This window comes from Athalia rosae, chromosome 1, assembly GCF_917208135.1.
Source record: "Athalia rosae chromosome 1, iyAthRosa1.1, whole genome shotgun sequence".
Classification (NCBI taxonomy): Eukaryota; Metazoa; Arthropoda; class Insecta; order Hymenoptera; family Athaliidae; genus Athalia; species Athalia rosae.
Genome location: NC_064026.1, coordinates 30,858,788 through 30,872,759, shown reverse-complemented (window position 1 = coordinate 30,872,759; position 13,972 = coordinate 30,858,788). Strand labels below are relative to the sequence as shown.

Genomic DNA, 13,972 nt, shown 5'->3' with positions numbered 1-13,972 from the left:
TATTCATACAAAACCTTTACCAAATATACAAAACATCCGATCAGGTATATACGTATATCTGATCAATAAATATAACCTCACAACAAATATTAATTCACGATCGATAAAAATTTCATTACAAAAAGAGCCGGTGTTTCTTTTTTTTTTTTTTTTTCTTCTTCTTATCTTTCAACTGAGTTAAAACTGTTCAAACAAATTCATCCATTTCCACGCAATAATGTGTAACGTTTCTATATTATATTATGTATAGATATATAGTAACTGCGATCGATATAATTAGAAAAATTAATAACTCTAAACAGCGGATAAATATACTATAATTTACAATACATCTTAATTTAACTAACAAGTATCAACGTGATTATTATTTTACTAGAAAGAAATGAATGAAGAATAAAGTAAAACTATAACTGTAGTAAAACTTGATTGTTTTTTTTTTAACTAACAACGTGATGTGATGTGGTCTATTTTTTTGTCATATTCTAAGATCTATGAAATACGCTTTACAAAATAATGATAGCAAAGTAAAAGTAACAATGATGATTAAAATTATCTATACTTAAAAATTTCAAAACTATGCGGGAAAGCCTTTTGGACAGTCGATAATTTTGTCATTTATACGATTGTCAAACAATTCTTCAAATTACACACTAAATAGACGATATTAGTTAAAATTGTTTGTTGCTTTTAATTGGAATACTTAAAATTTAGTTCTAACAATCGCCTTCAGCGTTATATTATAATCAACTCAACGATATGTGCTCTACGGTGTATTGCTTGTTTTTCACGCGAAAAATGTTAGTAACAAATATATCCTATTTAAATTAGACTCAATCAACGAATTTTATATAGGTACTTAGTTATTACGTTCATTCGTTCATCGTATCTTCGAAGTTTACCTAGGCGCTTTTTAAAATTATTGCTGCGGATTAGGTGAGTGATTTATAAATAATAGATACTATATCGATATATTACATTGATCTTCAGTCAAAACTATTCGATACAGATCGCTGACGATTAGTAACTTGAATGTCACTTATAAGTATTGCTGAATTCTTAAACCTAATAGCTGCCTGGGGCACATTAATATCTTCAATTCTGGAAGACGTTGGTCCATAAAATGGGACCAAAGATCGCTCTAACGCTACGAACTTATTTTAATACTATAATTCCTAAATACTGTGAATTTAGCTGACGTACTCTAAGGATAATTTCGGACAGCGCGTCCACGATAATCTCATCAAAGGCACCAAGGTTTTAGCTAACTCTTCAGAAATACTTACGAAAAGCACGCGAATTTTTTTCATCCTTTCATTTATTTAAACAAATAATTTTTAGGACTGGAAAAAAAACGGATCTTCAACTTTTGAGAGTGGAATACGAGCCGCGGCGTCAAGGGCCGTTGAGATTCTGAGTCACAAACTATTGTAGAAGTTATTGAGCAAATCGATGTCCAATTATCGTTGAGCATTTCTAATACAATTTGTTGGATTCGAACGGATAAAAATTGATATTGAGCGTTTTTTGTCGATTATTGAGCATATTTTTTTTCACGGCTGGGAAAAAAAAGTAGATGAAATTTTCAACACCATGTTCTTAGGTAGCGCACGCACGCAGAGCGTTTAGTGACCATTTTAAAAAGATATGTATATTCATTATCGTGGACGTGCGGAAATAAAATTGTCCTATGCAATGCGCGTTTTTATTTTCAAACGCGCATGCTAAAAAGGCCTTTCATGGACGGAATGGCTGATAAGGTTATACGATATTCGCAGGGGAAACGATGTACAAAATATGTTAATTTCTATTCTATACGCAACAACGTTCTACATAAACTGTTTTTTTTTTAAGTTGTAGTCTTGTTGTTGTTTTAGTAAACACAATAACTATATTAATTCAATAATAATTATACCGATATTAATGACAACGACGATATGCGAGTATCAAAGAGTATCAATTATCTCAACCCTTATAATTCACGCGTCGTAAATATATTATTCAAGATTTAAGTCACACAGCCGCACGGTATAATGCACTGCAGGGCAGTCACACGTTAAAATTAATTAATCGATTAATTATCTCTAAAATATCTACATTATTAAATTTTAAATTCAACTAAGCTTTGTAGAAATTCTTTAAAAAATTTATCTCAACTTATCAAACTTTCGGCTAAAATTATATCTCACTCGTTCGTGTTCTATACATATACACATACTCCTCAATTTTACTAATTATTTGTACACACGTTCAATGATCATAAAAAAATTTGAAAAAAAATTAAAAAAAAATTATCATACAGACGCTTTCGTTATAAAAAATATTATAATAAACCGTAAAAATATCCATTTTCAACATCGTACCAGGACATATATCACAAATATTGCTGCGCGTTCTCGAAAAATACCGAGTTCATGCTTCAAATTTTCAGATGGCGAAGAAATTGATGAATAAGAAAAAGAACTTGAACCCCATTCGTGGATTTCAAAATATTCTTACTAAAATGAACTCTCGCGTTTCGTACGCGGTTGTTGCGATTCGGGACTGGGAGTCATAGCTGGATTATCGTAGGCGTAATCCAGAGTGGTATCTTCGCTGGGATGTCTCCTCGAAAGTGGGGTACTCGTCGTGTTCGGCGTTCCGTCGCCGTTGTTGCTTCTCGGAGCGACGACCGTACCACTTATCGTTGGCATGGCTAATTTCAAACCCACATTTTGCTTGTTATTCGACTGACCACCCCCGCCAACCTCCGCGTCGTCTTGTACGCGATTGTTGTTCGTCGCTTTCTGAAACGGGGGGATAGAAAAATTGTTGACGACGTGATCCGAAAAGAATCCGAAATTAATCTATTTTATCTGGACATGTTCATACCTTGATCCATTTTTTTCTAAACCACCCGGCCTGTACCATTTTTCGAATTTTTTTTATCCACAAAAACTTCCAAGTGAGGAGAAAAATCAATCCGACTAGTGAAATGCAGGTGAGAGTTAGTGTGATCGTTACCAGAGTCTTGAGGCGTTGAACTTCGGCTGAAAGTCAGAGAGAAAAAGAAAATCCTAATTAGTTACCGCGGCGCCAAAGTCGAGATTAACTGTAACTGAGCGGTGATTTAATTGGTGCATAATAACACGATGCAATTGTTATAAAGTCTCGGGATCTAATGGCTTGAGATTCCGGTGTGGCAATTAACTGGCCCGCAGCTGATCCCGAGGGGTGTTTTATAGGTAGACCCGTACAGTTCACCGTGCCTAAAATTTACATAGACAAGATCGGCCTACGATTGCGTGCGCGGAATAGTAATATGCTAATTTCAGTTGTTGTAAATCTGTGCTGTAAACTACAAGCCATACGAACAAACCGTGATGGGGATTCCCATCGTGCGCGCACCTTTCGCACCGACTGACCCGTTTATTAAAACTTCATCAGGCGAATATCCGAATTTTCGGTAAATTATTCCCCATCGAAAAGACAGAGAACGAATCCTTGATTAGAAATTAATTTTTCTCCGATGCGAGACAGGGAAAAAAATGTTCGATCGACGACTCGATAAATATAATCCTATCTGCGCGGTTGTCGGATCTCTTCTTATTGTAAACACATTAATTATTCATTACTTGCGCGATGCTCAGAGAAAAACGGAATAAAAGTTGTGGAAAATATACAATTATTGTTATTAACTTTTATTTTTCAAAGGCTGGAATCCGGATGCGCGCCAACGATGTATACGCGATCGTCGTAGCCCTGAGCTTCGCGAACGTATAAAATCTGTCCGAAGTGAATTATACCCGTTGACGTTGAATCGATGATGATTCATTTTAGTTTCATCATTGCCGCGAGTTTATAAAAATATTGAATGTAATTAAGAGTCGCGCCGTAGGCAAATTTTCATAATATTATTTCTCCTCCTCAGTCGTCAATATTTGAACGTCCAACGGTTACGCCTGCACCTGTAATTTACATGCGCTACGGCGGCTTTCGGTTTCTCCGTTAACATACACTACAAATATCTATACCCCGTATGAAACAGCATCGTATTATGCGCGCCTCATATATACTTTCATCGTACGGAATAACACGACGTTCCCTACGCGTGGGTTGTTTAAATTTCTATGGACACCAAATCACGGCGAGGTCTCCTTTCACCTCCGCTATTCGCTCGTACGTTCATTCTTTCGTTACACGCACGCGGACTCTACAATAAACTTTAAGTTTTGGCGATGAGTCACGGGCCTCAACAAACATACGCGTGTTTCAAATACAGTATGACAATAACGTCTACGCACACTAAGCGATATTTTAGGCGAATACCAGGTCTGCGGAGTAAACAAATTGACGTACGATACGAATCGACCGAATCTTCTGCTTTCGATCGACCCTCGAAAACTCACCTTTCAGATTCGGATCGCCCGCCAAGTCTTCGCGGAGTACGTAACGCTGGTCGTGAAGATATTCTGCAAACAGAAGGAAAACGGATCGTCAGATTGGATCGATTATTTGCATCTCTTGAGTCGAATCAGCGTCTCAATTTAAAAAGACTCGAATTCGTCAAGGAATGTCCGATGGATGCCGGACGTTATTTTCCATCTCATTTCGCACTTAACATTATGTACAAGTCACGCATTGAGGCGTGCAATTTAATGCACACACGCCAGTAGTTTATCGGGAATATTATCTCTTATATGACATAAAACGAATGCTGCTGGAAGTGGTCGTGTGACGCGTGTTTTATAAACACGAATCGTATAAAACGAGGTTCATCGGTATTCGAACGCCCGGCACGCACCGAGCCACGGAAGACAAAAGTCTGTCCGTCTCTCCTTTTCGCGGTGTCGTTGCCGTCGCCATGATATCCCAACATTCGAATGTATAACGAGGAACGCGTTACGATAGAAAGATGTATCGTTTTACGCAACCAGAACCAGAACCGGACGCACTGGTTGCGGACAGAACCATGGAGAATAGTTTCTTTCAACTCTATGTACGCATACGCCGTATACAATAATGGCCGCCGTTGAAGTCTCCGCTTCGAACAATGCCACGACGCGTCAGGGTGCGGTATTCTAAATTGTTGGAACGGTAAAAACACTCGACAAAAAAAAAATAAAAACGCGATGGACGAAATTAGAGTGAGGTCGATAGAACTGCACGTAATTTTTCTGATATACATTTACGTTGTTCCGTAAAACGAATACGGCTTCCAAAACTGCAGGTTTCGATGAAACCAGTCTTCGTATGATACACGAAAATAAAATAAAAATTCTTATCCCCGTGAAGGAAATCGGATATAATATATCCGCGCTACTGCAGATACCATAAGCCGGTTTAGCGTTGTAAAAATTCTGCTTCCTGTCGCCTCTCGAGTTACAATTCCTCTTGCATGTTATACAATCTTTTTTTTTTTTATTATTTCTTCTTTTACTCTTCGAATGCATCGCGGAGGAGTTGAATAATATAATTAATGTCAGCGTTACGCACTAGACGCGTGTGTGCGTCAACGAAGATTCGAAACGATATTTTTCCCCCTATAGCCGAGAAATAATTAATGCGATATGTGTACTGGTGCAATTGCAGTAAAAGCGGAAGGAATTATGGTACAGTGGTCGGAAAACCGTGACCGATTGACGAGGTTGAAACGGAGGTCAAACAGGGTCACGATATTCAAACCGCATGCAACCCAACTGCGATGCATCGCAGATGCGTAATCGGTTGTAAATAATAAAGAATCGTGTTATCGTGATCAAAATTATATACAGCGTACACGAAAGAGGGAAGAAAAAATTTTGATACAGAGGGATGAGTAGGTGGATAGAATTGGATAATCGAAAATATGTTGCACCAACCTTGCATCTATAAATACATCGTTGTAGAAAGTCTGAAGATATCTAGATCGAATGTCGTATACCGAGGCTCTTCGAGCGAGAGCTCGAGGAGAAATAATTGAAAAAAAAAAGTCATGGCAACTAAGCGCGTGTATCAATATTAGATGTTAATTGTAAAAAGAAACGAACGTCTTCCGAACAATGCGGAGGCATACAGAAATATGTGTTCGAACTTAACGGAAAACCTTGGCTTCGAGAAACACTCCGCGGTTACAAAATGCGAGTAGCTACATATATATTATACATGAACGGATTATCGTACAGTTGAGCGCAGGCGTTACTCTGCCAGTTGTGATAGCAACCTGCAGCAAACAATGGCAGGTGACTCGATCATTCTTCTGACTATATACCTCGCGGTGTACAGGTACCAGATAATTCCACACCGAGTAAAATGACGGTATCAATATATATATATATATATATATATATATATATATATAATTCAAACTATGAGTGTGCTCGATAACTGATCGATCGATGAGCTTCGAGGAAATTCAAAATGCAAGAGAGACCGATATATACTCGAGATGATTTACAGCGAAATCCGAGCAGATTTTCGTTGCGCATTATCGCGGCCGGATTGATCAATTTTTTATGAAATTTTTTCAACGCGCAGTTCGACTACTTTTCAGCTGTTAATTTATTCGACCGACCGAATTATAATTCGCATAGATAGATACTTTCTATAATCGATATCTATGAAAAGAAAAAAAAAACAAAACAAAAAATTAAACGAATGCAAAAAAGAGGTGGGAATTTCGCGACGTTTCGCGACGATGGAACGAATCGCACGTCGCGCTCGTCACGAATACGAGAAGGCCTAGATTCACGGTTGGTTTCCAGGTCGATCGATTCCTCCGCAAGCCTTCCGCACGGTTTTCTTAACCCGTCGTTCAATTTCTTCGGGGGCACCGTGACTCATAGGTATGCACGTATTTGTCGGGGAAAAGAGGAGCCCGGTGCCGGTAGGCATATCGATTTTACACGCGATAGAGGAAACGTCCCGAGGAGAAAAAAGAATCGAAAAGCAAAAAACAAAAAATCTATATACAAAAACCTGTCTCGACGTTATTTGAGACGAGATATATAGGCAATGAAAAAAGTATACTCCGTCCGCAAGGCTTCCGCGCGGGATAAAACACGACGACGACGACAGATGGTCGTCGGTCAGTTCGGATCCACCATCGTTACAAAAATCGAACGGACGGTAAAAAAAAAAAAGAAATAAGGAGAAAAATAACCCGAAGATCGAGAAGAAGAAGAAGCTGATGGGAATCGGTCGAGTATACGGTAGATGAGTCACGCATCACCGCCGCGTGAGAAGAGAGGGTAGAATAGTCAGGTGCAAAGTCAATGTACCTGAGAGCCCTGCACCGCACCGGTATAGCCTGCGTACATTTATGTGAACTTCTGCACTTTGAATGGAAGTGTAAACCGTTGGAGTATTCTATTTTATTTTTATTCACCTGCCGAACCTGGTAGCACGATATGTGTTTTCTCTCGTTAAAATTCATCCGCGATGACGATGTCACAATTTTGAAAGAATTTTGGAAAAAAAATAAAGAATGGTGAGATTCGATTATCGATACCGCACGTGAACTGAAATGAGAGTATGAAATATTGACGATACAACGACGAATCCATAACTCATGTAGAATCGGGTTGACTGAGGCGAGCGACCTTAAACGTCGTCGTCGTCGGAGAGTCGTTTTGAGGTGAATTTTAAAGCAAACGCGCAACTGTTCAAATAGATGTTTAACGATCTCGTCGATACACCCGACGAAACAAGAGAGACAGAAGAGACCGAAGAGGATAAAACACTTCACCGGAAACACCGATTTCAACGTTAAATTATTCTCCTCGTATTCGAAATTCCTTTTTTGTTTCTTCCATTTCATTTCACGCAATGTCTAACTTGTATCGACGCAGAGACACGCGTTATACCTCCTATATTTAAATATTTAATCATCTCATTGTGCGGTGACTGGTATTAGTCGTCTCGCAAATTACAAACTATAATATTCTAATCTACGTTTCTTACAATGTGAATATACCCGTGTTATGCGCGCGGTGAGTCATTTCAAGAATGATAGGCGGTCGGCAGCGAAACCACCGAGCTTATTTCTATTACTTGTTCATCGCACTTAAATTTGCATACCCAGGCATTTTTTTTTTTCAAGTGAAAAAACTAACGACAAAAAGATCGAGCGTTCGTTATTTAATAAGTTACATCAAGATGAAAAAAAAAAAAAAATAATTATAACCCGGATGGCATCGCGCAGCAGGTATTATAGCATAAGCACGCTCCGCTCAAACAAGAGATCATTCGTGAACGAGGAAGAAATAAAATTGAAGGAAAAAAAGACACGCGTAAATCGGCTGGATCTTTTCCGCCTTGTCCTTCGCTCCCGCTTCTTGTTTTTTTTTTTCTTCTCTTTTCAAAAAGGAAAAAGGCAATCTTCGCCGCACCGCTGCAGCAGGTTTATATAATCCCTGGAATCGTATTCTTCTCACGAAGACACCGTGTGTATGTAACAGGTTCTTCGAAACCCGAAAACTCTCGTGTCCTTTATTTGCGCATCAGCGAGCCGCGAACCTGCAGCACCCCGAGAAGACGGAGTTTTTCCCTTTCAGTTTTTTTTCTCCATCCTTCTCGTACTTCGCTCTCTCCGCTACCTGCTCGAAGATCCCCACCGCACCCGGTCCGAAGAAGCTTATTCTCGCTTCTATCATTTTTTATCCCAACTTTTACCTGCGACTCGATGCTTTTTTTCACGGTTCAAGGAACCCGCCCGCTGCATTGTATCTTTATTACGTACGACGTTGCGCAACATTTAAATATGGGAAGAGGGGTAGAAAGAGAGAGAGAGAGAGAAAAGGCTTGTTTCGAATGAGACAAAATTAATGACTTACGATCGGATCGGTCGACTTACCCTGACAATCCTTGACGCACAGATCTGGTTGATGATTGTGTCCCGATGGATCGCATATATTTGAGCAAGGGATGCACTGGCTGTCGAATGGGCTGCAGTATTCTACGGTTGAGCATCGTTTTTTACCACATTTCGATCCGGATGGATTCAGAGCGGCGTGAGCGGTCGAGTGAACGATCGAAAGTCCGACGACGATCGGGAGAACGGAGTGTAAAAAAGTTTTCATTTTTTTTTTTATCCCTCTCACGATTCTTCACGCACATTTATTACGAGAGAAAACAATTCTATTTCTCGTACGCGATGACCTCACTTTTACGTCGAGGGTGCCAAAAAAAAATGAAATCAAGGGGTGCTAAAACAATTATTCACGAAGTTGATGAATTTTGGAAATTATACTAGCTGTACTCGAAAGGCACGTTCCTCGGGGGCTCCATTTTTATCCCATCTCTCATTCTGAAACAAAATACGAAGACATTTTTATTTATTATAAGAAAGGAATCTTCTTTATTCTTCGCGGCGATCAAAGATACACTTTTCATTTTCTCCGTATGAAACTGAGGCACGTCTTTCTCACAATACGAAGATCGAAATGGATCGATTCCGTGTAACGTATACAGGTATGTGAGCAACACAAAAATTTATACGTACGTATAAATGCATTATAGGTCTTGGCACGTAGGTATTCGTGAGGTTCTAGCTCACGCGATATTCGAGTTTATATACCCTGAGCTCGCAGTAGGAATCCAGAGCTTTTGTTACACCAATGAAAGAACGAAACGGAAAAGGAAAAAAAAATCTAGTAAAAAAAAAAAAAAATAAACAACGGAATTCCGGAGACACGTGGCCTGGACTGTAATCGTTATAAGGTAACTCGGTAGCCGAAATCGTGTAACGAATTTCGGGGGAAAAAAAAATGAATTCAAATGTGCTATAGATTTTTTCTCTTTTTCTCTTTTTTTTCCCTCACGTTGCCGCGAATTCCATACCAATATCGATTCGTTGTGGCTCTAGTTCTTACACCACGAAGTGGGTTTCATATCTGATTGTATTATATGGTCGATTCTAGGTGAAAGTACACGGACCTCGCACAAATGTTTCATACCCTTCGATATACAGGTAAGGTTTGGTGAAAAGAGCTTTCGTTCTTTGTATACATAAATACACGAGTTTCATCATATGCATGTGCAAATGTAATTATCGTCTATTACACCCCTGAGAGATGGATAAAATTTTATCAATGAATCTCGACTGACGCAATTTTTCGCCGCATGTTTCCCCCAGATTTACACAAATTATGAGTAATTAGAATCACAAACGTGGCCGAAAGTCCGCGCAATTTTTTCAGGTCTAGTTCCTGCGCAAATTGTTTACATATAATAATTATATACCGCTACCGTATACTACTGCGAACATTGAATATGTATCGTGTTATCGCTTTTGTTCTGCACACTGCAGCAGCAGCAATGGCAGCAGCAGCAGCAGTTAATGTAACAACCGTTGCTGCGTTCGTACTCGCTAATCTATGTGGATCATAGAACTAGTTATAACTTTGCGAGGTATATTGTTTTAGGTAGCTAACTGGTATGCATTGCGTAACTTGTGTATGTTTATGCGAATATGGATGCAGGGCGAGCCCACGCAGAGAAAATTGCTAGACTATAATCGTAGAGAAACTCGAGCCAAAAAAGATTTTCAGCGATTGTCTTGCATACTTATTTGAACAGAACTTGGTTTCGTACTTCTTGCGGAATTCGTCGTCTTTTGATGAACCTGAACTTCAAGATCGTGCATTATCCTTCCATTGGGAATGGCGATTCGAAATCTGGAGGCATGCGATTTAGTTTTTTCTTTTTGTTCTTTTTTTTTTCTAATTTACCTGTTGCGAGAGCGCTCGCATGTAAAATAACTCGCTACTTATTCGTATAACCCTATTATTCTTGCGCCCACGCCCGAGTCTTTCACGGATGCAGAAGCGCTTTGAAATGTGTGAGAAATGAACGACCGGATGTTAGGGACAGGTAATTAGTTACGCACCCATAGACGCGTTCGCTACTCAGGTAATGTTATTCTATTCTGCAGCAATGCGTGCAGCACATAAATATATCTTCGCTCTTTCGTTCGGTAAGAATTGCGTCCTACGTTTTTCCTTCTCTATATTTGAACTTATCGCGGATTTCTCCAAATATGGAAAACGCCGCGAATATTCGTTATTCGCAAAATCGGTACACGTGTGCGAACGTGACGAAACGAATTTCGCTGTTTGTCGATGATATTTGAATAAGATTCGAAACATTCGACGTATTATGTAACGGAATTGATCGCGGCAAGTGGCTAAGGGTTGATGAATTAGGTTTAGAAAGCGTTTAATTTTGAAAAAAGTCGGGTTCCCAGGTAACGTATCTCACCGATCTCGTGTTATTATACCTTTAGCTTGGAAATTATCCGAGCAGAGCTAACGTCGAGCATCGGCTTGGATCGTAGCGGAATGCCGCTCGACTGGTTTAAAAAGGAGCCCCCGCATAAGAACGTTTACAATATAAAGTAACAGAGCGGAGTCGCTCTTACTGGCAACTAACTTCAAGAGGGAACTACACGAGGTCTTTAGAAAGTACGATCAACAGATTACAAAAATTCATCATTTTTTCATTTACTTCCATTAGATTAACTCGGGCATTCGTTTCCAAACGGAAAACAGTAGCGAAGGTACGCTGCAGATTTGCGGTGCAGGTGAAAAATTGATAGAGATGGGAAAAATAGGCCCGATATTTGTGACCAATGAATGAAAAAAAATTATCATCGCTACGATATGAGTGGCAAATTGCAGCCAATCAGGCGGTGATCGGTAGATACATGGAGGAAGAACTCATCGGATCAAAATGAAACCTCGGTGAAAATGAAAAGATCTTGGTTTTTTTTTTACTTGTGTTCATCCAATCCGGAGATACTTTGAATTTTCACGCTCGATTAAAATCGAGTTCATTGGATTCGATCGTGAAATCCAAGATCGATTATTTGAATAAATCGTTAGGAAGTTCAATATATCATTCGGTACGTCCACGTAAATGTAACATAATAATTTATCGCTCACCTAAAACAATGTTCTTAACTTTCACAGATTAAAATTTTCCCACAAACGAGAGAACCGAACAAAAAGTAATGAGAAAATTCACAAAACTGCACTACGATTGTATTAAATCTTAATTGAATTTTCTTTTTTTTTCTATTCCAAAAGGTGAATGTTGATTGAATTTCTGCTGTTAAATTTTTCAGCACCGGAGAAAGACAACCGTTTCCCCGACCATTTCGGCGAACTTTTGGTGACTGTGGATCGGTGTCGGGTACGGGAGTCTCGAAAGGCCAGAGTGCCGGTCAGATTGACTCCCACCAGGAGTCAAAACTCCCTCTTCGCTACACCTGCCACAACTTTTACCTGTTGCCGATTGCGCGCGCAACTTCTTCTGTCTTCCATTTCCAATGAACAGGTATAAATGCTGGCCTCTGTAATCCGTCCGAAGAGTTTCCATTTTTTCAAAAAATCGCTACAATTAATTCATCGATCGGTGGAGGATCGTCGAAATATTGCCATATGACGAGATGCTCCCTGAACTATGAATTTTTTATCATCTTGTTATTTTTCATCGTCGATATTATTCAAGTTAACAGCGAAACGTCTATAACATCATCGAGACAAGATGGCGGTCCGGAGCAGGAGCAGCGGTACCGCTGCAGCGGCGAGAGACTTCATCGCTGGATCAAGAAAGATGTTTTTTATTTCTCTTCATAATCGCGTTGACGATTTATACCATAAACATGAACTAAAAAACTTTAATTACTTTCTTTCACATGATACGCGAAACTATTTTCAATTATTGAAGCATAATTGGATGCATAGAGGATAATTGATGATTGTATAGCATAGATTTTCACTGTTATTATTATAAGGTGAAAAAAAAATTAACGCTTATAAATATAAAACTTGCTTAATTTCTTATACAGGATTGAATTTTTTTATTTCAAATAGTAAATATAAAGTTATATGAATATAGATTATCAGTGTATACAATTGAAACGAAAATTATCATATAAATATATGATATCGCACGTAGATAATGTAAATCATAGTAATATAATTGATTAAAGTTACAAAATTCGGTTTTTTCTCAAAATATTGACTCCTATGTGTAATATAATACTACAGTTATACAACGTACCTATTATAAGACCTACACAAGATTGTTATTTATATCATATAATCATATCGTTCATTAGAAGTGTATAATTTATAGTTTGTTGAATTTTGTAAATTTATTCCGTTTGGATTTTTCATTTTTCAAATTCAAATTCCGGTCACTGATATAATTTCTTATTGTTTTTTTTCTGTCGTTTCATCAGTCTCTGTTTAGAGACGTTGAAATTATTAATCATGCAATGAATGAAAAAAAAAACCACAAAGCAACTGATTTTTCCATAAACTTTAATTGAACTATGTTCTTGAACAAATTGTAGGTAGGTTATTCTAAATTGGTAGGAGTGTGCACCTATATTTATTATTCAATACACAATCTAGATATCTACACTATATACGTGTGTATGCTACAATTAATATATACATGTATGTGTATAAATGATTATTGCATGGTGCAGAGTATTTCAGAAGGAAATCAGATATGTTATAAGAAATTGCGTATTTGATAATATTATATAAACAATTGTATTCAAAAGCCCACATCAATTATCTAATTCAATATGCCTTATGCTATAAATATTTATATATATTTGCATTATAATTCGAAAATTATCATTTTTATAGTATTATTGTTATTTGTCAGTTGTTTTTTCTTTTTCGTTTCATTATTTTATTTATATACCTAATTGCATTTTACAGACAGCGATCGACGGCCGATTATTTTATAATTTTGTGCGTTTTATATCGATGACACCGCTAATCTATTTACCATGTACAATACCTACCGTGATTAAATATATTCATAGTTTATCAAATTTTGTTATATTCAATAGGTAAATTTATATTATTCGCGACAGACACCCTGTATATCAACACATCTAATTAGCATATGTATGTACCTTACCAACGTTTTTAATTTGTTCACCTTATTTGAATCTTTCGTTTTTTTTTTGTATTACAATACGAAAAAATGAACT

The 13,972-nt window shown here is 37.9% G+C and overlaps 1 protein-coding gene across 1 annotated transcript; it reads right to left on the bottom strand.

Moving 5' to 3' along the window:
* Nucleotides 1-161: 161 nt before the first annotated feature.
* On the bottom strand, nucleotides 162-12,122 carry LOC105684205 (protein grindelwald). The gene is made up of 5 exons (XM_012397387.3): nucleotides 11,898-12,122; nucleotides 8,810-9,262; nucleotides 4,386-4,448; nucleotides 2,869-3,026; nucleotides 162-2,783 (listed from the first exon to the last, which is right to left on the bottom strand). The coding sequence occupies exons 2-5, from the start codon at nucleotides 9,033-9,035 to the stop codon at nucleotides 2,496-2,498; spliced, it is 735 nt and encodes a 244-aa protein (XP_012252810.2). The 5' UTR covers nucleotides 9,036-9,262; nucleotides 11,898-12,122; the 3' UTR covers nucleotides 162-2,495.
* Between the last annotated feature and the right edge of the window lie 1,850 nt (nucleotides 12,123-13,972).